This window comes from Conger conger, chromosome 1, assembly GCF_963514075.1.
Source record: "Conger conger chromosome 1, fConCon1.1, whole genome shotgun sequence".
Lineage (NCBI taxonomy): Eukaryota > Metazoa > Chordata > Actinopteri > Anguilliformes > Congridae > Conger > Conger conger.
The window spans coordinates 6,906,317-6,931,169 of NC_083760.1; the positions used below are offsets into that span (position 1 = coordinate 6,906,317).

Below are 24,853 nucleotides of genomic sequence, written 5' to 3' on the forward strand. Positions count from 1 at the left end.
AGCTCTTAATGATCTAATTAGCTAAATAATGTCTTGATCAGACATTTGTGTATGCGCCGGCTACAGCTGCTGACTGCTAGTGTATCCTGAAGACTTTTACTCTGCTCAAGTACAGGAGTGAACCAGCATAATTGCTAGAGCTGTCAGAAAAATAAATTAAGGTAACTGGTTGGAACAAAAGCCAGCTTGCGGACCGGCCCTCCAGGACCGGAGTTGCGCAGCCCTGGGATCGATAGACAAAGCTCTATTAGTAATGGTGTCCCAGGGTGCAACACAGTCATGTGACCATGGCCTCTCCCGTGTTTATAGGACTGACCGGTGTGCGTGCACCAGACATGGGGTATGTGTCACCCTCAGTCGCTGCCGTTAGGTCAAAAAAACAGCTTGTGAGACATGCCAGGTGCATTATGGGGCACTTTCCACCAGGCTTTAAATAGAAGGGGGCCTCATTCTCAGAAATAAAGGTACAGAAAGTGCCGAAAAAGTGCTTGTCGCTCGGGCAGTACCCTAAGGGTGTGTAAAATTGTATCCCTCGCCAGTAATATATAACACAAATTTTCCCTTTTTGCTTGGAGAATTTGTGTCCAGAACATTATTGTACTTTCAGGGTACATTTGGGAAATGGGATCCTTGAAGAGCAAAAATGTACCTCCATGGTCCCTTTATTGTGTGGAGACCAATTAAGGGAACTGCCCCACCTCTGTCTGTGGGGATATTAATACCCCGCTGGACACTGTCTGATGACATGGGGTTGAGCTTGACGTGGATCAAGCCTGATCCAGACTCACAGAAACCCAATGGTGCCTCTGGGAAATGTAGTAAACTGACACATAGCCGCCATATTGACCTGCTGTATAGGCCTAATGCACCAGCAGACTGGTTATAGAACAGACACCCATTGTCTTGTAGTCAGGCAGTGTTAGAGAGACTTGGGGTTAGCTCAGTTGAAGACATGATTTTCTTTAGATTAATGGCTCAAATGCTAGCAATTTTCTTTCTTTATGATACTGAATGCAACTAAAATATTATAACCCAATGTGATTTATATTAATATCAGACAGACTGCCTTTTAACTGTCCTAGACTAATAAAGTAAATTGTTTGGCTTTCACAGATATTGTTGCTCAGAATCTGAACTGACCTTAGAAGTATGTATGTCAGAAAGCTGGTTTTTTATGCAGACAAATACACCACAACTGTTACTAGTGTATAGTATTTTAAGAAATTGCTTTTACATCAATAGAAAATGTTATTGCAAATTGAGCATTGCGATAGAACAGCGCGACTCCTGTGGGCCACAGTGTCTGCATACATTTGCTTCAACTGTGCGCTTCACCACCTGTTTTCAATAATCTGCTTATTATCTGAACCAAGCAGGTGAAATAATGAGTGAAATCAGGTTGTGTAGCGCACGGTAAGAGCGAATACCTGCAGACGCTGTGGCCCGCAGGACGTGGGGTTGAGTAGCGCTGCAGTAGAACATAGTGTACCTTGGAGGAAGTGTTGGTATTGACTGTGCACCTGACATAACTGTCAGATTATTTCATAATTTATTTTTAATAGGAGTGACAGCTTGAACTGAACTTGCTCACACCCGCCCTGACTACCTGTCCCCAGCTAAGATTGACTCAGAAGCTCCAGGCGTCCAGCTACACTCCACGGCATATGTTGTTCAGCAACGTTATGATGGGACATTTTTCAGCGGGTACCCTGGACTGTCACATCTCTCATTACCTGCTGTCACCTGCCCAGGTACTAAGTGTGGCGGTACCGTATGCGAAGTGCACTCCGCTCCAAAATCGCCAGGGGTGCTAAATGTGCTCATATCTTTTTTTAATCTCTGCAATCTTTTTATTTTTTTTATTATTTTTTTAAGACCTGACCTGATATGAACGTCTGTTCCGTCTTCCCTCGGTGTCTGTCTGCGCTCCGTACGGAAAGTGTCCTGAAATCCCCGCTTATCGAACGCACGCGGGCTCGCCGCCGTTTTTTGTTTCTCAACATTTCTGTCGTCAAATTGTTCCTTAGACGGGGATTACTGCCCTTATTAAGTATTTATTCGGAAATGAAATAGATTTTTTTTTTAAAACCATCAAAATGATATGCTTGGCTTTGATGTCAGAAGTGCGTGTTCGCGGCGCTGACAGACGGAGGGACTTGTTCTACTCCTTTGACTTTCAGCCTGCGTGCCTCTGTCACTTCCTGCCAAAGCCACACAGTGCCACCTGCTGGTTGGCTGTGACACGGGCGATTGTGCCGTTGATTGGCCAGTGCGTTTGCCAGCTTACATTGAGAGCTGGGTGTTATAAATTAGCGCTGAAAGGAATCTATGTTGTACCAGCGTGTGAAATTCCCTTCAGTATGAGTTCATATCATGTCAGCTGTCGCGGATTCGTCAGCACCTGAGGTGCGGGAAGGTGTGGACTCAACTTGTATGTTTGGCGCTTGGCACGCTGGGTATGGAAGTACGGAAGTCCGCAAAGGTCATGAAAATCCAGTTTTTCCTATGAGCGTACGCAGTGGAAAGGGCCAGCGTTACGACACGGCCGTTTGTACGTCAGACGTACTTATATCCCCCCCGTGGGTGTTTTCTGCTGAAACTGCAACCGGTGACACAAGCCTTCCCCAGCCCACCGCCTCAGGTCCTGAGACTGATTGCACAAACAGGCTCTGATCCGCGGAGAGCTCCCGGCCGTGTGCCCGCGGGAGACTAAGGCCTGCCTGCTGACCTTCTCCAAGCGCAAACAACATCCGCCAATGAAGGAGTGCGTTGTTGAGAAGAAATGGAACAACCCTGACGGTGATTGGTGGACACATTCTGGCCGTACTTCCTGCCCTTAATCAAAAGGTATCTGCCAGTTACCGTTGGCTTTGTTCTGTGTGTGATTAGCAAGGTACGCTGTGATTGGTGGAGAGCAGCTCTCTGGTTTCTGAGCGAAAAGTGAGGCCACTGACATTCTGTCACTGGTTTATTGCACACACACACACGCACACACATGCACACACACGAGTGCACACACATATACACACGTACACAGAAAGGATTGTCAGGTCGGATTCTGGAAAAAAGAAATACCCTCAGTCTTGTGACAAAAAAGAAAAAAGAGACAAAGAAGGAAGTTTATTTTAATGTTCCACTTCAGTCCAAAAAAAAAAAACCCTGTCACCCATTTTGTGGCAGGAGCACGGGCACTGTTGCGTAATGCAGTGACGTGATCGGTGTGAGGTGCCATGCAGCACGTTGCAGTCAAAGGGCCGAGCTCCCGACAGCAGTGGAGAAGCCTCACCTCACCTCACCTCACGTAACCTTTAACAGTCCTGTATTCTACATTTCCTTTATTTAACCATGTAGGTCAGCAGAGGACTCGTTTCCAGTTTTGCAATTGCAAACCTAAGGACGTGGTTATCAGGTCCAAAAAAAAAATTCCAGCCCAAAAGGGCATTGGAAATACTTACAAAAGTGGTAACCCATAGTGACAGGGGGGGGGGGGTTGAGATTGTGTGGGTGGACTGCAGGGGGTGGGGGGGGTGGGGGGGGGGGTGAAGAGGGGGGGGGACCATATCTGCAGGTACCATACCATATCGCATTCAACTGCTCCTCTTAACTGCGCTTTCTGGCTGACAGTCCAATCAGCTTGCTTTCTCCACGGCCGTGAACTTGCAAAACAATAGCCCCAAAAAACCTGTGTGGAACCGTGGCACATCATTTTCTACCCGCACCCAAGTCTTAAAAAGTAGCCCAATTCGCTGTGAAAACCGCGAACCTGCCCAGGGTTTCGGTGACGGCGGATGTGAGAGATCATCCGGCCAATCGGGTACGGGGGACGATGAGAAGGCGGGATGGAGAGAGGCCATTTTGTGTGGGAGTGGGACCAGGTCACCGGGGTTAACGCCTCTGTGATTTCAAAACATGCCATGGGATCTTTAGTGGTCACAGTGACTCAGGACCTCAGCTTCAAGCCTCACCCGAAGGATGGGTGCTTTGGCATTTTGGAGGAAATGTGAGCGGAAGACCACCTGATTCACGGTTGAACCTTTCCCATGGATTCGGACAAACACGTCGAGGGGCATTCACAAACGCGATTCGTCATCTTTTAATTATAGTGCAGCTTCAACGCCGTCTCTCACTTTTACCTTAGCATTGTGCTTAGGCTATAAAAAAAAAGAAAAAGAAAAAAAACCACCGAGAAAACACGGGGTGCGTCAGCCAATGTCACCGGAACACCTGTTACCTTGTTGCGCAGCGGTGTGAGAAAGCGAAGGTTTGGATGCGTTGTGTGTTTTTCGCCGGAGGAGCGAACAAGGGCCCAGTGTCTGGAGGGGGGCTTACTCAGCCCATCGCTCACCTTCCTGCAGACAAAGGCCCGCTGTCTCTCTGTCTGCACGAGACTGGGAGAGGAGAGGCAGGGGTAGTGCCACGCTCGGATGCCCTGAGGGGCGTCTGAGGGGCCGGGGTGGGGAGCGGAGGGGTGCGGGCGGGGTCCCCGCGGGCGCTGTGCGCGCGTGCTGAGAGACAGGTGACTCTGAGATCGGTGCGAAAGTGTGTGAAAGTGCACGGACTCTCCCTCTCTCTCTCTCTCTCTCTCTCTGTCTGTGTGTCTGTCTTACTGCCAATCTACTTCCTCAAAACCTTTCCTTTCTCAAAATACAAGTCTGTGCCCCATGACGCATATTCTGACTAGTTTTCCCCCCCCCCCCTCAAAGTGTCCTGTTGTTTCTGTGTGTGTGACTGTTAGAGAGAGAGAGAGAGCTTAGATAATCTTTTATTTTAACCTCATCATCAGGTCTCTATGTGAGCAACACCTCATATTTACTCAACTGGTATTTCACGATGCAACCACAGAAATACCTAATCTAATGACACAAAAAACAAAACAATTCCAAAAACCATCCCAATACATTACACCCTAAAACTGTGGAGAGAGAGAAACAGGGGGAGAGAGTCCCCTTGACACTTTTAGATATCCTGTACTAGACAGCGTATACATTAGAATTAGAGTCGGCTGTTCTTATTTTCACAGTTCCCACGCTGGTTAGTCAGTTAATAGCGTTATTGTGCTCAGTGGTCTTGCTCTATGGTTAATGATTTATTAGTCTGAAGAATGTAGGTTTACATCACTGGGTTTTTTTGTGGGGTTTTCAGGTTAACAGAGAGCCATTGTTTCCATCTACACTTTTTAAAGATGAAAGAGAGTCTCAACCCTCCACTTTACCCGAGATTGGAATACAACAGCTGGGGAGCCTACTCAATTTCATTTTTTCCGCCTTCTAAATATTTACAGTTAATAAGTTAAAATATAGACTCAATGAGCACTTTATTAGGTAGACCTGTAAAGCAGCTTGTTAATGCAAATATTTAATCAGCCAATCATGTGGCAGCAACTGAATGCATAAAAGCATGCAGACGTAGTCAAGAGGTTCAGCTCTTGTTCAGACAAAATGTCAGAATGGGGAAGAAATGTGACTTTAACCATTGAATGATCGTTTGTGCTAGACAGGGTAGTTTCAGACACTTCCTGTGATTTTCACACACAGCAGTCTCGAGAGTTTGCAGAGGATGGTGCGAAAAACAAAAAACATCCAGTGAGCAGCAGTTCTATGGGCAAAAATGTGTTGGTAATTAGAGAGGTCAGAGGAGAAGGGCCAGACTGGTCGAAGCAGACAGGAAGGTGACAGTAACGCAAATAACCACGCATTACAGTGGATGGGACAGGACCTCTCAAAGGAGTTAACTTTGTTGTGTTTAAAGATGAGTCTTCAGACTTAGGCAGAAAATGGGCAGTGAGTGAGCAGATATAATATTAAAATAATAAAAATATATAATATTCATATCTGTTTAAGTGTGCCTGATTTATAGTCGTATTATGTGGAACTCCAGAGAAGCTTACCATAATGTTAATTATAGCACGGCAAAGGTGTCTTAGAAGTTTTAAGTGGCACGCTGGCTAAGAATTTATGCGGTTATGTGCGCCCTAGCCTATCAAAACAACAACATCACTTTTATCCAGAACATTGTTACTGGAAGTCTTGGAAAACAACAAGCCATGTTTTTAAATTGAGTTACTGTAAGTACCTCTATCCTGACCACATGCAACAGCACACACACACGCACACATACACTCAGACACTCACGCACACTCACACACAATCTCACACACACAGACATGCGTACATGCACTCGCGCACGCACACCCACGCAGTCACAGATCTTGATAGTAACAGGAGAAAAACAAGTCTATCGCTGCTTATTTGACATCAACAAACTCGTTGACCTGGGAGATTGGACCGGGGCCAGACCAGAGGACTTGTTTTTGTGAGTGTGGATTTTCTCCTCTCGGTGTGAGTAATCGCAGTGGGGTTCGGATCGGAGAGAAACAGATGGCACGGTCACCCATCGCCCAGTGCCATCTCTAAACAGGAAGTGCATAGCTCCTGGGTGAAGGTCACTTCCTGTGAGACAGGTCAAAGATGCGTAAAATTAGCTGTGACACAGTAGCCTTGTCGTAACTTTGACATGTGTATCACAACAAGACCAGGCAGTCTGCTTTGACTATCATTGCTGCAGTCTGAGTGACTCATAGGACTGAGTGACACTGATAGCCTTATCTGTTAGATTTGACATGTAATTGGGTTAAAATTGTAAATAATGGCAGAATACTAAGGGCAGTCTACAATTGTGGGACATGGAAATTAATAGGTAAAAGATTGCATTGAAGAATGGCAAGGGGGCGGAGTCAATCTTAAGTGTCTTTCGCCATTGGTCTAGCCGCTCGTTGTCAAAACCTCAAGCGGTTCTTCATTGAGATTGCGTTTGTGAGTTTGTTTCTGACAAGGAGCTGGAGTTGTTCTGCTCAAGGACCTTACTCCAAAGCCATTGTATTGTTGCAGCGCCCATCTCCCGGATTCAAACCGGCAACTCTCCCCCTAACACTGCTCGGGAACTCGAGGGTCAGCGTGTAGAGTATCCACGCTGTGCTCAGATGCGCGTGTCTCCCCCAGCCAGGCTCCACGGCTGCCGAAGGCTGGAGAGACCATCCACGGGCACAAGTTCTTCATCGGCTTCGGCGGAAAGGGAGCCAACCAGTGCGTCCAAGCCGCCCGCCTGGGGGCCAGAACCACCATGGTCTGCAAGGTACCGTACCGGTGCAGAGCACAGCTCCAGTCACCCTGCTGCCCTACTGACCCTCCTCCAAAAACGACAGCCTTCTGATCTAAACACCCCGACATTCACTCCCTCACCGGGAATATACACAGCAAAATGTGCGTCATAAAATAATGTTAAATATTTGTTAATTTAACCCTTTGAAGAGTAAGTTTTTTTTTTTTTTTTTTGACAATATTAGAAAAATTCCATTACCGTCACAGTGTCTTTCAGTTACCGGCAATGGTTGTTATGTCAGCATTGGAATGTTCGGTGTGTTGCACAGCAACCTGCGGTCCTTCCAGAGACACGATGAGTCACATGAACAAATATTGCTCAGAGTTCCTTCCGTCTGCTCGATACACACGAACGATGCCATCAGTCATAGGGTATAGGTTGCCATGACGTGACCATGACGGTCGTTACTGCCCTTGAGAACCTCTACAGCAGGGCTGCCCAACCCTGTTCCTGGAGACCTGTTTGTTTTTCACTCCACCTCTAACAAAGCAGATGTCATTCAACAGCTAAAGATCTCTCTAGAGTTGGGCAGCCCTGCTCTACAATCACAGCTGGATCAGGAGATCAGGAGAGCCTGTACCAGTAGGCCGGAGCAGACCAATGTCTCCATAATAACAGTGTTCCCATACAAACAGTGTACCCATAAGAACAGTGTCCCCATAGGAACAATGATCCCATAAGAACAGTATCTGCATAGGAACAGTGTCTCCCATAAGAACAGTGTTTCCATAGGAAGTGTCCCCATAAGAACAGTGTGTTCTCTATGACAATCGAAAAGCTCTCCACAAAAGTTTCGGGCCCGAGAAGTATTAAACGAAGTGAAAAGTTTCCGCGCCTCGCGAGTTCATCGGATGCAGGAGGCGAGTGATCAATACGCGGAGACGTCTCCAGGCGGATGAAACGGAACGGAAATAGACTCGTCGGTTTTTTTTTTTCTTCTCCCGGAGACGCGGTGAGAGCGCGCTTCAAAGGCGGGAGGGGCCGGGGAGGCGAGGGGTCGCCTCAGAAATCCCGTCTTTGGCAGATTCGGGAGACGCTCCCGTTCCGGGGGCGCCGGGCCGGGCCGGGCGGCGCGGGGCGGGATGAAAGCGGGCCCGGGGGGCGCACAGCACCCCCCTACACCGATCAGGACACCTGGCAGAGCCAGGGGGGCAGATAGAATCAGTGGCCAGGAGGACGCGTTTGGGCGGGGTCAGCGTATCTCCCAGGCTTGGCTCATCATCGCTGCGGTGCGGTTCGCGTAGCGGGACCCGCGCAGCGGTTAGGGCTCTCCGGCTCCTCGTGAATTCCACCGAGGCCCGTCTATCTTTACAGCAGGCTTTGATGCGAAGGTGGTTTTTTGGTTGCAGAAGAAAGATTAGCAGAGAGAAATCATAAACGTGAAGGTTACGAGTTTAGGAGTTGCGGCGTTGGAAGTTGCCGGCTGAGGAGTTTTAACAGGTTTTTTTTGTGTCAGCTTTCTGGCGGGTGCTGTAGCACCTCGGCTTTAACTTTGTCTTTAACTTTCTTTCAAGGTGGGAAAAGACTTCTTCGGAGACAACTACATCCAGAACTTTAAGAACAACGGCGTATCCACAGGTATGGACCTCTCTGCTACTCTTGAGTAGTTAAGGCTCGTAAAATCCACACCACCTGGGCTGCTGTTTGTTTTACTCTTGTCCCGCAGGTGTTGGTTGGCTGCAGCTGTGGCTTTGGCACAGTTGCCATAGGTTACCGTTAAAAAACGTTGCCGTGCTTTTCGCACTGATAGTGGAATGACCTCTCTGCGTTTGGATCCTCAGTGTCGCAGTGGGGGTTAGGGCTACAGCTGCTGCCTGCTGACACATTTAGGGAAAAATGCCCTTTTTAACATTTCACAGGTGAGCGTCGTCTGATGAAACAGATCCCAGTAAAAAGAAAAATGGCGATACTTGAGTTTAACTTTCGTTTTTATTTGCGAAGAAATAACAGAAAGTGAGAAAGCTTACCGGCTTTCTGATTTGAATCAGACATAGTTAAGACTCTTATACACACTTTTCCCGAAGGGGGGGGGCTTTACCAAAACAAAAAGACATGAAGCTGGCCACTAACATTTATCAGTATTTTGTCTTCTGAATGCCCCTTGTTGATCTTGCTGTAAGACCGGAATGTGCTAGCTGAAAAGCAGAGACATTAAGGTCAAAGGCTGTCTGTCTGCTGGGAGAGAGAAAGACTTAGAGTAAGCACTTAATTCAGAAAGTGGTCTAATAGTAATAAGGATTAACACTAAAAGGTTATTTGTAATCATGTGATTGTCTTCATGTTAACACGCATTGTCAATTAAGAATCAATTAAGAAAATTACCCTTGCAGTGACACAACTATCTTTTTTCCACTTGCTTCTTGAGGCCATTGCTTCCAGTGAGGCTGAAAGGCTACTCTGGGATTCTTTTTCAATGCAGGCCCCTGATCTAGGATCAGTTTGACCTCTTAGCTCTGACCTTGATTGTAGGTCAGCACGTGGCACATGACATTGAAGGCTTATGTACAGAAAGTGGTGTCATTTGTACATGGTGAATCCATAAAATACTCGTAGATAAAAGCTGATAACATGCATTTTAACCCCATGGGAAGTGTTTGATTACAAATCTAAAATTGTGGAGTACAGAGCCATATCAAGAAAGAAAAAAAAAAACAGACTTTGTCCCAAACATTATGGAGCTCACAGTGTACAGGTAGAGGCCATTTTGAAGAATCGGCGTACACCCGCACCAGCATCCTGCCAGTGACGTCTCGTTCTCTATTTCTCCCTGCAGAGTTTGTCGGACAGACGGACAAAGCGGCGACCGGAGCTGCCTCGATCATCGTCAACGACGCAGGTGAAGAGCTTGAGCCAAGTATAGTGTCTCCATAAGAGCAATGTCCCCATAAGTATAGTGTCTCCATAAGAGCAATGTCCCCATAAGTATAGTGTCTCCATAAGAGCAATGTCCCCATAAGTATAGTGTCTCCATAAGAGCAATGTCCCCATAAGTATAGTGTCTCCATAAGAGCAATGTCCCCATAAGTATAGTGTCTCCATAAGAGCAATGTCCCCATAAGTATAGTGTCTCCATAAGAGCAATGTCCCCATAAGAACAGTGTTCCCATAAAAACAGTGTCCCCATAAGTATAGTGTCTCCATAAGAGCAATGTCCCCATAAGAACGGTGTCTCCATAGGAACAGTGTCCCCATAAGTATAGTGTCTCCATAAGAACAATGTCCCCATAAGAACAGTGTCCCCATATGTATAGTGTCGCCATAAGAACAATGTCCCCATAAAAACAGTGTCCCCATATGTATAGTCTCCATAAGAACAATGTCCCCATAAGAACGGTGTCTCCATAAGAACAGTGTCCCCATAAGTATAGTGTCTTCATAAGAACAATGTCCCCATAAGAACAGTGTTCCCATAAAAACAGTGCCCCCCCCAAAGGAGGTTGAGCCAAGACTTGAAACTCACCCTCAACTGTGGAAGTATATGTGCCAGTGTAATGATATCGCGGCATAACAAAGATTACACGCAGATTACAGCTGTGGGGGGAGACACACCCTGTGCATTATGGGGTATAATTTCACCCTGAGCTGTTTTGTTGTGACCTGGATTGGCCTGAGAGGGTGGCATGTGTGTGTACACTGCCCACTGTGGGCCAGAGACAGTGGCACAGGGGAGTGGGAGCTATGTTTCTGGGGGCAGGAATGAGCTGGACCTTGACCAAGCGATATTATGGGGTGTCCGAGGTTTCCGTGGGAATGTTCCTCTGTGGGAATAAGGAGTTTAATGACTTCCTGCGGACGGACCTTGCGTGTGCGGACGCTTCTGAGGAAAACGATTTGTGTTTTCCTGTGTTTGTGATGGTACACAGTAGTGTTTCCTCTGCGGCCTGTGTCTATAGAGCAGCTACACGGTGTGTGTGTGTGTGTGTGTGTGTGTGCGAGCATATGTGTGTGTGTGTGTGTGCTCGTGTGCATGGTCGCTGTGCTCTTGGAGATGTGTTGCCTATAGCCAGTACTGACAGCTTCAGGACTGTTTTTGATCATAAGTGTGTGTGTGTAGGTGTGTATATGTGTGTGTGATGTGTCTGTTTATGTGTGTGTGGTGTCCATATGTGTGTGGTGTGTGTGTGTGTAGGTGCATATGTGTGTGTATATGTGTGTGTGCATGTGCATATGTGTCTGTGGTGTGAGGTGTGTGTATATGTGTGTGCATGTGCATATGTGTCTGTGGTGTGTGTATGTGCATATGTGTGTGTATATGTGTGTGTGTGTGCATATGTGTCTGTGGTGTGTGTATATGCGTGCATGTGCATATGTGTGGTGTGTGTGTGTGTGTGTGTAAGTGTGTGTGTGTGTGCATATGTGTGTATGGTGTGCATATGTGTCAGTTTGGGCTGATGCGGTGTGTGTCCACAGGAGAGAACGCCATCGTGATCGTTGCCGGGGCCAACATGATGCTGGGGGACAAGGAGCTACAGGGGGCAGGGCCAGCAATGGGCGGGGCCAAGGTGCTAATTTGCCAGCTGGAAATCAGCCCAGAAACCTCACTGCAGGCCCTGCGTATGGCCCAGGAGAGACAGGGTGAGCTGTATGTCTGTCTGCCTGTCTATCTGTCTGCTTGCCTCTCAGCCTGCTTGTCTGCCTGGCTGTCCCTCTGTCTGCCTATTTATCTGTCTCGATCTGTCCATCTCTCTGTCTACCTGCCTGCCTGCCTGCCTGTCTGTCTGTCTCTTACAAGGACGTACGTATGTACTGTATGGCCTAGGAAAAACAGGGTCAATCTTTCCTCCTCTCTGTCTGTCTGTCTGTCTGTCTCTCTATTAAAGGGAATGAATACTGTGTGGCCGCTGCCTAGTGTCTGTTTAACACAGCATTTATGGCTCAACAGAGCCATAGTCAGTCTTCCTGCCTCATGTTCAAAAGATTAATCTGTATCTGTTCAGGGTTCACTCGGCTTTTGTCTTTAACACTGACTCATAATTGCACTCAAATATCACATTTTGTCATCGCAAGTGCGGTTTGAGGAATTGAACCATCACAAACAGTAACTTGCTAAGCTGTGTGTGAAGGGAAAAACAGTAACACTGTTCATGAGTCAAAGTGAAGTACAAATGTCAAAACATTTCAGACCCACTCTCTCTCTCTTCCTTTTCTCTCTGTGTCTCTAATGCTTTCCCATTCTCTATGCTCTTTCTCTCTCTCTCTCTCTCTCTCTCTCTCTCTCTCTCTCTCTCTCTCACACACACACACAGACAGACACGGACGAACACACACACACACACACACACACACACACACACACATTTCCTTTTTCCCTCTATCAGTTAAAAAAAAAAGAAGGAAAAACTTAAAAACGTGCTTAAACGACAGGACAAACAAGTTAAGGCCCGCCAAATTACGTGTAAACGAATAAATCACAACGCATAACGACGAACAATAATTGAACATGTTTTTGGCTTGAACTTCCACATTGCACTTTTGCAGAGGAAGCAGGGCGCCCCGGCGGTTTTTACTGTGATTTTTTCACCTCCCTTTTTACTGTACGTCTCCCCGTTCGGTCGGAGGCTCACAGCTTCCCGCGCCAGCCCCGCTCGTCAGGGGCGAATGACGCGGGTCGGGCCGTCTGCAGATGGTTAATGCAGATGGCGTCCCGCGTTGGCGGTATCCGCGAGCTGCGAGCGCCCGTGTGTGTGTTAAACGCCCGGGAGTTTACCGCGAACGCCGCCTCTGCTGCCGCGCTAATGGACGGGATTGAAAGTCTGCGGCTCCCCTGAACGCCTCCGAGGGCCAGTCGCTCAGCATCTGACAGATTAAAAAAAAAACGTCTTTTTTTTTTTTTTTTCACGATATGTAGGATGTAAGCTCCGAGCTGGTACTGTGTGGCAAGCCCTGGTGTCCCCGGGTTTAAACAGCTTTTCCACACACTTTTTTCCGTTTTTTCCCAGTTAGTGAGGATCGTCAGCTTGTCCACACACACTTTTCTCCGGTTTTACCCAGTTAGTGAGGACCGTCAGCTTGTCCACACACACTTTTCTCCGGTTTTACCCAGTTAGTGAGGACCGTCAACTTTTCCACACACACTTTTCTCCGGTTTTACCCAGTTAGTGAGGACCGTCAACTTTTCCACACACACTTTTCTCTGGTTTTACCCGGTTAGTGAGGACCGTCAGCTTTTCCACACACTTTTCTCAGGTTAATTGCGGGGTCAACCGGACTGTCTGATTACGTGGTCCCTCAAAGTTGTCATACCCGCTGTGGGATTCCTCTCCAACCTCAGTGCTATGGGAACTGCCATTTTACTTCACACAAGGCCTATTAAGGCCGTATAATGCACTTCTAACAGTTGGATGTGACTTGTGTTTGTGTGGTCCCTCTGTCTGTTTCTCTCTCTCTGTCTCTCTCACTTTGTCTGTTTCTCCCTCACTCTGCCCCTTTTTTCTCTCTCGCTCTCTTTCTCTTTTTCTCACTGTTTTTCTTTGTTTCTCCCTGTTTCTTGCTCTCTACCCTTTTCGCCCTCTGTTTCTCTGTCAGTATGTCTCTTTCTTTCTCTATTTCTCACTCTGTCTGTTCTCTGTTTCTTACTCTCCATCTCTCTCTCACTCTGTTTCTCTGTTAGTATGTCTCTCTTTCTGTTTCTTTGTCAGTCCATCTCTCTCTCCCCCTCTCTCTCTCTGCCCTAGCCATTCACAGTCCTGTAGAAACAGCTCTATTAACAACATCCCCACATGTGTGGACTTCAGGCTTGACTTTTTTTGGGGGAGGGGGGGGTTTGAGGAGGGGAGGGGGATCAAAGGATCAGACCACGTGGATTCCAATAATAGGAGGTGTGGTTGTGGGGCCAACAGGCCTCCAGATGTTAGCCACCACACGGGCCAGTCAAACCAGACGCACCAAACTGCTAACATCTGGAAACTAATACCTGAAACTTGTACTCCAGTCAGCAGTGTGGATGTTCACAGTGTCAGCAACTCACATACACAGTGTGTCTTTGTGACATCCCAGGCCCTTAGGAAATAAAACGTATGAATGTAGTTTTGTTTTACAGAGTGTGGTATTTCTTGGCTTCGTTTTACATGTGTATAGTCGAGTGTTGGTTTTATGAACTAGGACTGAAAACTGTAGCCCGTTAAAGCTGTAGGTCTTCACCACATTAATGCCTGTGTAACCACATATGGATCTCCTTCCTCAAATGTTTTGTTGTTCCCCTTTTTCATCCATTTCAATTCAGTTCAATTGAAAGAGCTTTACATCAAAGTAATGAGTTCTGTTCCGCAAAACTATTCCCAAAGCCATAGGGTTAATATATTACATTCCATTCCATTACATTACATTAATGGCAGACGCTCTTATCCAGAGCGACATACAGTTGATTAGACTAAGCAGGAGACAATCCTCCCCTGGAGCAATGCAGGGTTAAGGGCCTTGCTCAAGGGCCCAACGACTGTCTGGCAGTCATGTACCTTAACCACTACGCTACAGGCCGCTCTGTATAGTACATGAATGTAGCATTTGATTGGGAACAAGAGTGAGATGTAAGCATAGTTGATTTACAACTAACCCAGCTATATCTATACAGCTCAAAACTGCTTCTTCCAAAACTGAGCCTGTTCTCCCAAGGGTTCAGCTCATGGGCAGTCTGTAGCCTAGTGGCTAAGGTACGTGACTGGGACCCAGAATGTTGGTGGTTCAAGACCTGGTGTCGCCACATTAAGATATGCACAACTGTTGGGCAAGGCCCTTAACCCCACATTACTCCGGGGGGGGGGGGGGGTTGCCATCCTTAAAACAAAGACCCTTACAGTGCCTCCTTTACCCTCCCTACCTCGAAAACTGACCCTAATGCTGACCATAATTTCTGCCCCTGCTCAGACTATATCAACTGTAAGTCGCTTTGGATCAAAGCGTCAGGAAAATAACAGATTTGTTGCGATCGGCATCTCTCCCCGTGGCCTCAGCCGCGGTGGTTTGGGGCGACGCTGAGATAGCGGGGAGCAGAGAGCGTTAGCGGCTCTCGACGCGGAGGAAGTAACACGCCGAGATTGCATCTCCGAGCATCCGAGCGCATCATCTGTGGTTTCCGGGGGCCCCGTGACGCGATTGGTCGGGCCCCCGGTTGCGCTACGCACGGCCCGGGCTCCTGGCCTTTGATCTGCCGCTAAGGACGAATTCCTGGCCCCCCCCTGCGAAAGGAGGAAGGACAGGGTGTACGACTCCGTTTCCTGCAGCCCTCTCGCGCTTTTGCGTTCCGCGTGACGACTTTGTGACGCTGTCGGGGCCGCGGCGACTGACGCACTCTCGTACTTTTACTAGAAAGAGCCTCTCGGAAACCTCACGGCGGAAGTTTCACACAAACACACACAAATGCGCACACACACACACACACACACACACACACGTACACATACACACAGATTCATTGATTCATACACAAACAAACACAGACACAGACTGTATATTATAGTCATTTAGCAGATGCTCTTATCCCAAGCGAAGTACACTAAAGTGCAAATCAGAACTCGTACACACACAAAAATCTTGAAATACTTGAGATACCGATTCAATTTGTAACACTCCTGCACATCCTTGACATCTTTAAGGAAAATGTAACTCGCTAAAATTAGTCTGATGTACAAAGGTTATTTTAAGATTCCAGTAAAAATCAGTCTGGAAATGTGCAGGAATTTTTCTAGTGTTTGAACTTCTGTTTTGCTGATAGCTTTTTTTTTTTTTTGAGGTAAAACACCTGCACACAAGTCTTTTCCTCCCGTGGTTCTGCTGAAATAGCCGCTTGTCTTGTTCCCGTTTGCGCCGAGTCACACGCTCTGCGATGGTAAACAGCGAGGTGGGCGAAAAGAACACAGCCTCTGTGACATCATCACTGCCGTGTGACTCACAGCCTTTGGAGGTGAAAGGTCACCACTGCCGCTGCTGCTGCTGCTGCCTGGGCGCATCGGTCGATTTCTGGGGCTTATCAAATCATTTCCGTTTTTGATTGGCCCGGACAGATTTTGTGTGTGACGGAGGATGTGTTTTAGATATTTAAGTACGTTTCTGACTCGCTGGCTTGTCAACGGCACGGTCTAAAGAAGGGATCGGCAAGTCACGGTCACCTCAGGGTCCGAGAACTGCCGGTTTTCCACCATCTCGTTACCTGGGAGTGGTGTGTTGCCGATGACAGTCTGCCACTCAGTAGCACTAGTTGTTCAGGTAATTTACCTGGGAGAAAAGAGAACCAGGGCTAGATTTGGATTTGTGGTCCAGATTTTATGATTGCTGGTCCAAAAGCAAGTTACTGCAGTTTGAGTGACTCTAGAGGAGCTTGGAGAGTAGCGTATGTCTCCAGTCACATTAGAATTAATGTGTTTGTATGTACAGCATCTTTACTGTGCTATATACCTTGCTTTGGAGTTACTTTAAGTGTATTTGTTTGGATAGACCACAAACCCCAAAATGCCCCATACCAGCCAAAAAACTGCATCTAAAATGCCCTTCATTGCACACAAAAGCTGTGTGAGCCAGTCAATAAACGTGCACTAAAACAGAGGTAATGTCAATACACCCCAGAAAGTGAACTGTCCCGTTAAAACGTGTTTGTGTTGTGCAGATTGTGAGACACTGTTTCTCTGCGTTTCTCCCGACAGTGAAGACCATCTTCAACCCTGCGCCTGCAATCGCAGACCTGGACCCAGACTTCTACAGTCGCTCCGACGTCTTCTGCTGCAATGAGTCCGAGGTAGGAGGGGACTGGGGGCGCTTCTTCTAGCAAACAGAGTGGTGGGTTCATACCGAAGCCTGGAGAAGTAGTATGGATCAAGCGCCTGTTATGTCGCCCACTGACTATCCATGGGTTTGTGAAAAGCGATTTGAAACCCAGGAAGTAAACTTTCCCGGTACCGGCATGTTCTACAGTTTGGAGCCAGAGACAGCGCAGTAGGGAAGCCGCGGCTCCTCCACTAAGTGTGCGAGAGAGAGAGAGAGACGTAATCAATCTGTCCCACAAAGCATTGCTGAATTGTCCTAATAACACAATAGTGGCACATGGGGAGATGTTAGATGAAGAAAAAAACACAGATTTTTTTTCTTGTGGGGGAAAAAAAATTATGACTTTGTATTATTTTGTGCAGTGGCACTTGTGAGCACCGTCTCTCAACAGGACCAGGAAATTGACATGAAAAGCTAAGTCCGGTTTTGGCCTCTTGGTTTGTGCGGGCCCTGTGGTGTGTAGCCTGTCACTGGGGTCCATGGGTAGTCATCAGGGAGCTCACCTTTTAGGTTGGAGCACCTCTCCTGACGGTGCGTTCCGGTGATGGGGGGGTGGGGGGCATGGGTTTTTGGAAGCACGGGGCAGGCATTCCACAGGGGCAGGTAGCGACACGCCCGTCCCATTACGAGCGCAGCTGTCACAGGTTAACGCACCTCAGGTGTGGGACGATCGCTCTTTCCCGTAACCCCTGTTTTTTTTGTTTTTTTCTTCAATCAAAGCTGTTTGTTCTTCTTCGACTTTTTTTTTTTTTTTTTTTTTTTTACGTGCACGAAACACCTCGGCTGTCAGCGTTGATGAATGGAGAGAGTGAAGGATGGAAAGTGTTCTTGTGTGGAAAACAAGGGGGCAGATGTGTGTGGGGTGACTCAGCGATCGTGGGGGGGGGGGCTTGGGGTTCAGCGGGGGGGGGGGGGGGTACGGTCTCTCGGGGGCACTTTGATGTGGTAAGGGGTGGGTATGCGGGTGGACACATGAAAGTGAGAGTCGATCAGCCAAACTGTCCTACTGCCATCTGTTAGTCAGTCCATCGCAAAAGCGAGAACATAAAACCACCCCCCCCTCCCCATACCTCAAGAAAGCAAACATCTGAAGCAAACCTGAGCTCATGATGGGCACGCTGGCGTGATCTCCTTCCAGATGAGGAGGTGGGGGGTTCACCAGGGAGGTGAGCTCTTAAAGGGTTATTAGAGATAACCCTGTTTTCATCTGCCCCTCCACACAGGGAGGGTCCCCAGGTGGGGGCAGGTGTGGAGGGGGGGTAACTCTCACTGGCGTCCTGTGTGGTCTGAGGGTCATGTGGAGGCTACGGGTAGAAGTGATGGACGGGTAGCTGTTACTGTCGCCCGTTAGTTTTTTAATGGGACAGCACAGGGGCTCGTTAAGTGTAGCCCACACACATACACACACAGTACATAGACTGTACACACGCACTGTACACACACACACACGCACGCACACACACACACATACACACACAGTGCATAGACTACACACACACTGTACACACACACATACATACACATACACACACAGTATATAGACTGTACACACGCACGCACACACACACACACACAGTACATAGACTGTACACACGCACTATACACACGCACACGCACACACACACATACACACACAGTACATACACACACACACACTGTACACACACAGTACATACACACACACACACTCACTGTACACACACACAGTACATACACACACACACACTCACACACACACTGTACACACACATACACAGTACATACACTGTACACAAATATAGGCACAAGCGTGCACACACACACTCAGTACACACACTGTACACACACACAGTACATACACACAGTACATACACACACACGCACACACATACACAAATATAGGCACAAGAGTAAACGTGCATAGACACACACACACACAGTACATACACTGTACACACACAAATACAGGCACAAGTGCGTGCACACACACACACACACACACACACACATACACAAATATAGGCACAAGAGTAAATGCGCATAGACACACACACACACACACACACACACAGTACATACACTGTACACACACAAATATAGGCACAAGAGTAAATGTGCACACACAGACACATGCACACACATACACAAATATAAGCATTAGAGTAAACACACACACAGACACACACACACACACACAGGCACATCCATACACACTGTACATATACACACACATGCACACACTGTACATACATTGTACACACACACACATACACACACACACACATATGCACATTTACATACACACTGTACATACAGTGCATCCGGAAAGTATTCACAGCGCTTCACTTGTCCCACATTTTATGATGTTACAGCCTTATTCCAAAATGGAATAAATTCATTTTGACAACATGAAATGACATACATGAAAGAAGTTTTTTTTTGACATTTTAGCAAATTAATTAAAAATAAAAAACTAAGAAATCACATGTACATAAGTATTCACAGCCTTTGCCATGAAGCTCAAAATTGAGCTCAGGTGCATCCTGTTTCCACTGATTAACCTTGAGATGTTTCTACATCTTAATTGGAGTCCACCTGTGGTAAATTCAGTTGTGGTTGGTTGGACATGATTTGGAAAGGCACAAACCTGTCTATATAAGGTCCCACAGTTGACAGTGCATGTCGGAGCAAAAACCAAGCATGAAGTCAAAGGAATTGTCTGTAGACCTCCAAGACAGGATTGTCTCGAGGCACAAATCTGGGGAAGGGTACAGAAAAGTTTCTGCTGCTTTGAAGGTCCCAATGAGCACAGTGGCCTCCATCATCCATAAATGGAAGAAGTTCGGAACCACCAGGACTCTTCCTAGAGCTGGCCACCCGTCTAAACTGAGAAATAGGGGGAGAAGGGCCTTAGTCAGGGAGGTGACCAAGAACCCGATGGTCACTCTGTCAGAGCTCCAGTGTTCCTCTGTGGAGAGAGGAGAACCTTCCAGAAGGACAACCATCTCTGCAGCAATCCACCAATCAGGCCTGTATGGTAGAGTGGCCAGACGGAAGCCACTCCTTAGTAAAAGGCACATGGCAGCCCGTCTGGAGTTTGCCAAAAGGCACCTGAAGGACTCTCAAACCATGAGAAACAAAATTCTCTGGTCTGATGAGACAAAGATTGAACTCTTTGGTGTGAATGCCAGGCGTCATGTTTGGAGGAAACCAGGCACCACTCATCACCTGGCCAATACCATCCCTACAGTGAAGCATGGTGGTGGCAGCATCATGCTGTGGGGATGTTTTTCAGCGGCAGGAACTGGGAGACTAGTCAGGATTGAGGGAAAGATGAACGCAGCAATGTACAGAGACATCCTGGATGAAAACCTGCTCCAGAGCAATCTTGACATCAGACTGGGGCGACGGTTCATCTTTCAGCAGAACAACGACCCTAAGCACACAGCCAAGATATCAAAGGAGTGGCTTCAGGACAACTCTGTGAATGTCCTTGAGTGGCCCAGCCAGAGCCCAGACTTGAATCCGATTGAACATCTCTGGAGAGATCTGAAAATGGCTGTGCACCGACGCTCCCCATCCAACCTGATGGAGCTTGAGAGGTGCTGCAAAGAGGAATGGGCGAAACTGCCCAAAGATAGGTGTGCCAAGCTTGTGGCATCATATTCAAAAAGACTTGAGGCTGTAATTGCTGCCAAAGGAGCATCAACAAAGTATTGAGCAAAGGCTGCGAATACTTATGTACATGTGATTTCTTAGTTTTTAATTTGTAATAAATTAAAAAAAACACTTCTTTCATGTTGTCATTATGGGGTGTTGTGTGTAGAATTTTGAGAAAAAAAAAGAATTTATTCCATTTTGGAATAAGGCTGTAACTTAACAAAATGTGGGAAAAGTGAAGCGCTGTGAATACTTTCCGGATGCACTGTATACACACACACACACACACACACACACACCTTAGCTCTGTCTGTACTGACTGACCCCTCCCCTCCCACAGGCAGAGCTGCTGACGGGCGTGGCTGTGAGCAGTGTGGAGGATGCTGGGAGGGTGGGGGCGGAGCTTCTTCGGCGGGGCTGTGGCTCCGTCATCGTGACCCTGGGACCCCAAGGCTGCGTGGTGCTGTCGTCGCGGGACCCCGCCCCCCGACACGTCGCCACGGCGCCGGTCACCGCATTGGACACGACCGTAAGACCCGCGCGTCCCGACCGCCAAACAAAACGAACTGGGTCCAGCCCGGTTTCCCCTTTCGCGTATTCAGACGAGTGCGAGCCAAATAGAGGAACGGTGGGGCCTTGTTCAGGACCGCTAAGGCTCCGGAACTGTGATCTATAACGACACAAGTGGTACAGTATCTCTACTGACCATGACAAAAACAGAGAGTTAGTAGGAGCTGAAAGTTAGTTGTGAAAGTGTAGTACAATGGGTAGGGAACTAGGCTTGTAACCACAAGATCGTGGGTTCGATTCCCAGGTATGAATTATATGAGGTATATGTTCTACCCTTAAAGGTCCCATACTATGGAAAATTACATTTCCCTTACTATGTGGATTAAAAAGGAGTTGAAGGTGCTATAAAGACAGTGTGACAGTGTCCAAACCCACAGTCCCTAAAACAGGCTGTTCTTGGTAAAGCTCATGAGAGTCACTGGAGAATGGACATGTAAAACTGGACAGAGATTGTTTCTGGTACTTAAAAGCACACAAACGTCTTCTTACACTACATTAAATTAATGGAATTCGGCAGACGCTCTTATCCAGAGCGACGTACAGTTGATTAGACTAGGCAGGAGACAATCCTCCCCTGGAGCAATGCAGGGTTAAGGGCCTTGCTCAAGGATTCAAACCTGAATTGCTTCAGTATATGTCCAGCTGTATAGATAAAAAAAAATAAAAGTAAGTTGTGTAAGTTGTACGATAAACGCCAGTCTGCTAAATGCCAGCAATGTAATGTGGCTGCATCAAAGCAAAAGTCAAAAAGTCACCGCATTTGACATCTTTCAGTGTGCACCGCAGGGGAGGGAGGAAATGTGAATTGCGCTTTCTTCATAAACTGAAAAAAAGAATTCAATGAAACTCAAAAAAAAAAAAAAAAAAAAACCCCGACAAAGTGACCCAGACATTTGCCTGAATGAAAAAGGGAAACTTCTTCAATGTGCTCTGGCGTCTGTGACGCTCGTGTGAGAATGACACAGCTTGTGACGTGCAAAGCCACCCCCCCCCCCCCCCCCTCCACTACACGAACGCAATTCTGCACAGGAGCGACGGGCTAGATTGCCCAAGCGTCGCCGCTAATGGTTTTTACAAATGGTTTCTCTCACTCTCCTGAGGTTTAAAAGATTTAATCAGGCTTCGGGGGGGGGGGGGGCAAATGAACGGCTTCGGTTCCACTTCCCGATGCAGCCCTCGCGGGTTGACTCATTTCGAGGCGATATCAGCGGGCCTTTGTCGTCAGCAGACACTTCCACTCGGTGCCTGCGAGTGTTCGTGAATTCCCAGCGGCGTTCGACGAACGCGCTCACGGCGAGGGGGGGGAAGGTACGCGTTCACACGTCGACCGCAGTGAACTCTGCACTTCCCCAGCGCCGTTCGAACGCCTCGATTCTGCAGAAACGGAAAGTGTTGTTCTCGTTTTTGTTGTAATGGCGGTGAGGTAATCGTTTTTTATAAAGGAAGAGCGATACTCCTGTGGCAGCTTTTACACAACAGCGGTCAGGACAGTAGAACGGCTAGAAGTTTATTGCGATAGTGACGCACAGTTACCACCAGATTGACAAAGCGTGCAAAAATGCTTTCCTCTCTTATGGCAAATGGACTGTGTTTATATAGCACTTTTGTCCAAAGTGTTTTATAATTGATGCCTCCCACACACACACACGCACGCGCGCCAGTACCAATGGTGAAAGGCTGCCATCCGAGGCACCGATCAGTTCATCAGGAGAATTTGGGGGTTGGGTCCCTCTTGCTGAGGGACACTTTGACACACCCGGGGCAGGGTATCGAACCGGCAACCCTCCCGACTACCAGACAACCACTTATCGTAACCTGGTCGGAACCAAAGGCAGCACCCACAGTGGGTCCCCAGTGGGTCGAGAAACAGACCCCTGCCGGGTGTCTCAGACCCCTGTCCCGAAATAACCCTCTCTCGGTCCTGTTAGCCCATCAGACCAGACGGGCCGTCTCGATGACACCTGGCACGGGACTGACACCAGAGGATTTCTGCACGGCGCAGTGTTTGTGGGCCTGGTCTGCGGGGTCTTCGGTTGTTTCTGGGTCATGTGACCTTCCCGTCAGCCCCGGGATTGGGCATCCGGTCCACCCTTCACGTTGGCTTACGAATCGGCGAATGACATCCACCGCTAACCCCTCCCTCCCTCCCTTCCTCCCAGCCAGCCTGCTGGGGCCGGGCCCAGGGGGGAAACTCGCCCGAAACGTCGGGAGTGCAGCCGGGAGTTTGGGCCAGAGAGCCACGCACGCAGCGTCTGTCTGTGTGTGTGTGTGTGTGTGTGTGTGCGTGTGTGTGTGTCACGGCCGAGCCCTCGGGCGAACATAACCTCCCCCCCCCCCCCCCCCGCCCCGTGACTCACCCCCCCCTCTGTGCTGTCAGCACTCAGCCGCGAGGCCCTGGGGTCAGGCCCACTATTGTCGCTGAGCTCTCTGCCTCTTTGATGGGAGCTGCCAAAGCCATAAATTCTGGCTTGTTTAACTTTTCGTTTGGAAAGCCATAATCCTACTTTCCAGTAAGTTGGATTTTTTTTTTTCCCCTCTCCCTCCCTCTTTTTTTTTTTTTTTAACTACTTGCAAAAAGAAAAAAGAAAAAAAACACACAGTTCCCAGATTTGTATCTCGGTGGCTAGACTCAGCTGTTTCTGTCCGTCTCTGTCCGTAATGGAGAACAGCTCTTTTAAAAAAGAACAGCTGAGTCTTACGCTCTGTATCTTCGGCGAAGTTCATCGGCGGTGGTTGAAACGGTGAAAATCCTGGATCCACTACTCCCTCCCACCCCCACCACCACCACCACGCCCCCCCCCTCCACGCCGGTGGTGAGAGGTGAGACCGCGCAAGCCGTGATTGGAGGAGGAAGAGGCCGCGCTCCTATCAGCCGGCTGAGTCACTTGACCGCCGCGCTCATTGAGGGGGGAAGCCATTGCGGCTCTGCCTGGGCCCGGTTTCCGCAGGGCGCACTGCGTACGGTGCTCCGTTCTGACACGCAAGCGGATCCGGGGGGGGGGGGGGGGGGGTTGGGCGGTCTGGCAAATGCCCGCTCCTTTCACCCATGATGCAACAGCGAAAACATGACTGGTGCCACCACAGGAAGTGTGGCGTTAATGTTTATTTTTCTTACACAGCGGATCGTGAGGCAACTTCCTTCACACGTTGCTCTGCCTTTTAAGACTACAACTCCCAGCATCCCCATGTCCTGTGTTCAGACCAGCTATCCTCAACTGTGCCTGTCCAGGCAGGGCAATTAAATCAGAAAGCAGACTACTTCCATAATAAGCCTGTACCACGCACCCCCCCCCCCCCCACACACACACCACCACACAGACACACACACACGCACGCACAGACAGTTTAATTAAGTCCAGCTCCTGGTGGCCCTGTTTCAGAGGCCGGCTAGCTGGAAGTCTTAACTCTAATTTTATGGACTACGACTTCCAGTAAGCCCCACGGGTGGTCTACTGCCCCAACCCCCCCTCCCCTTCCCCAGGACAGATGTGGGGCTCTGGCCAGGACTCAGGACACCAATCAGGGCTGGATCATACACATCCGCACGGAGGTTGTGATGGGGTGGGGGGGAATAAATAGCCTGAGGTCCGGAATTAGGAGCGGATCAATCGGAGGCAGCAGGAAGGTGGCGGCTGATTAAAAAGGACGGTGCCTTTCTTCCTGGGCCCCTGCTGAGGAGCGGATTGGGCCCTCTGCGTCATGGCAACGTGGCCCCCAGAGCCAGTACCCC

General features: G+C 48.4%; 1 protein-coding gene across 7 annotated transcripts in view; it reads left to right on the forward strand.

The window, feature by feature from the left end:
• The window catches only part of rbks (ribokinase), a 35,518-nt gene that overhangs the window by 4,623 nt on the left and 6,042 nt on the right, over nt 1-24,853 (forward strand). For 6 of the 7 annotated variants that reach the window (XM_061261031.1, XM_061261007.1, XM_061261015.1 and 3 more), the window contains exons 3-8: nt 6,999-7,131; nt 8,673-8,736; nt 9,932-9,994; nt 11,569-11,733; nt 16,794-16,885; nt 20,894-21,082. In XM_061261031.1, coding sequence (XP_061117015.1) covers nt 6,999-7,131; nt 8,673-8,736; nt 9,932-9,994; nt 11,569-11,733; nt 16,794-16,885; nt 20,894-21,082 — 706 coding nt within the window. The remainder of the gene's footprint in view (nt 1-6,998; nt 7,132-8,672; nt 8,737-9,931; nt 9,995-11,568; nt 11,734-16,793; nt 16,886-20,893; nt 21,083-24,853) is intronic. The other variant, XM_061261060.1, reaches the window with a different exon arrangement.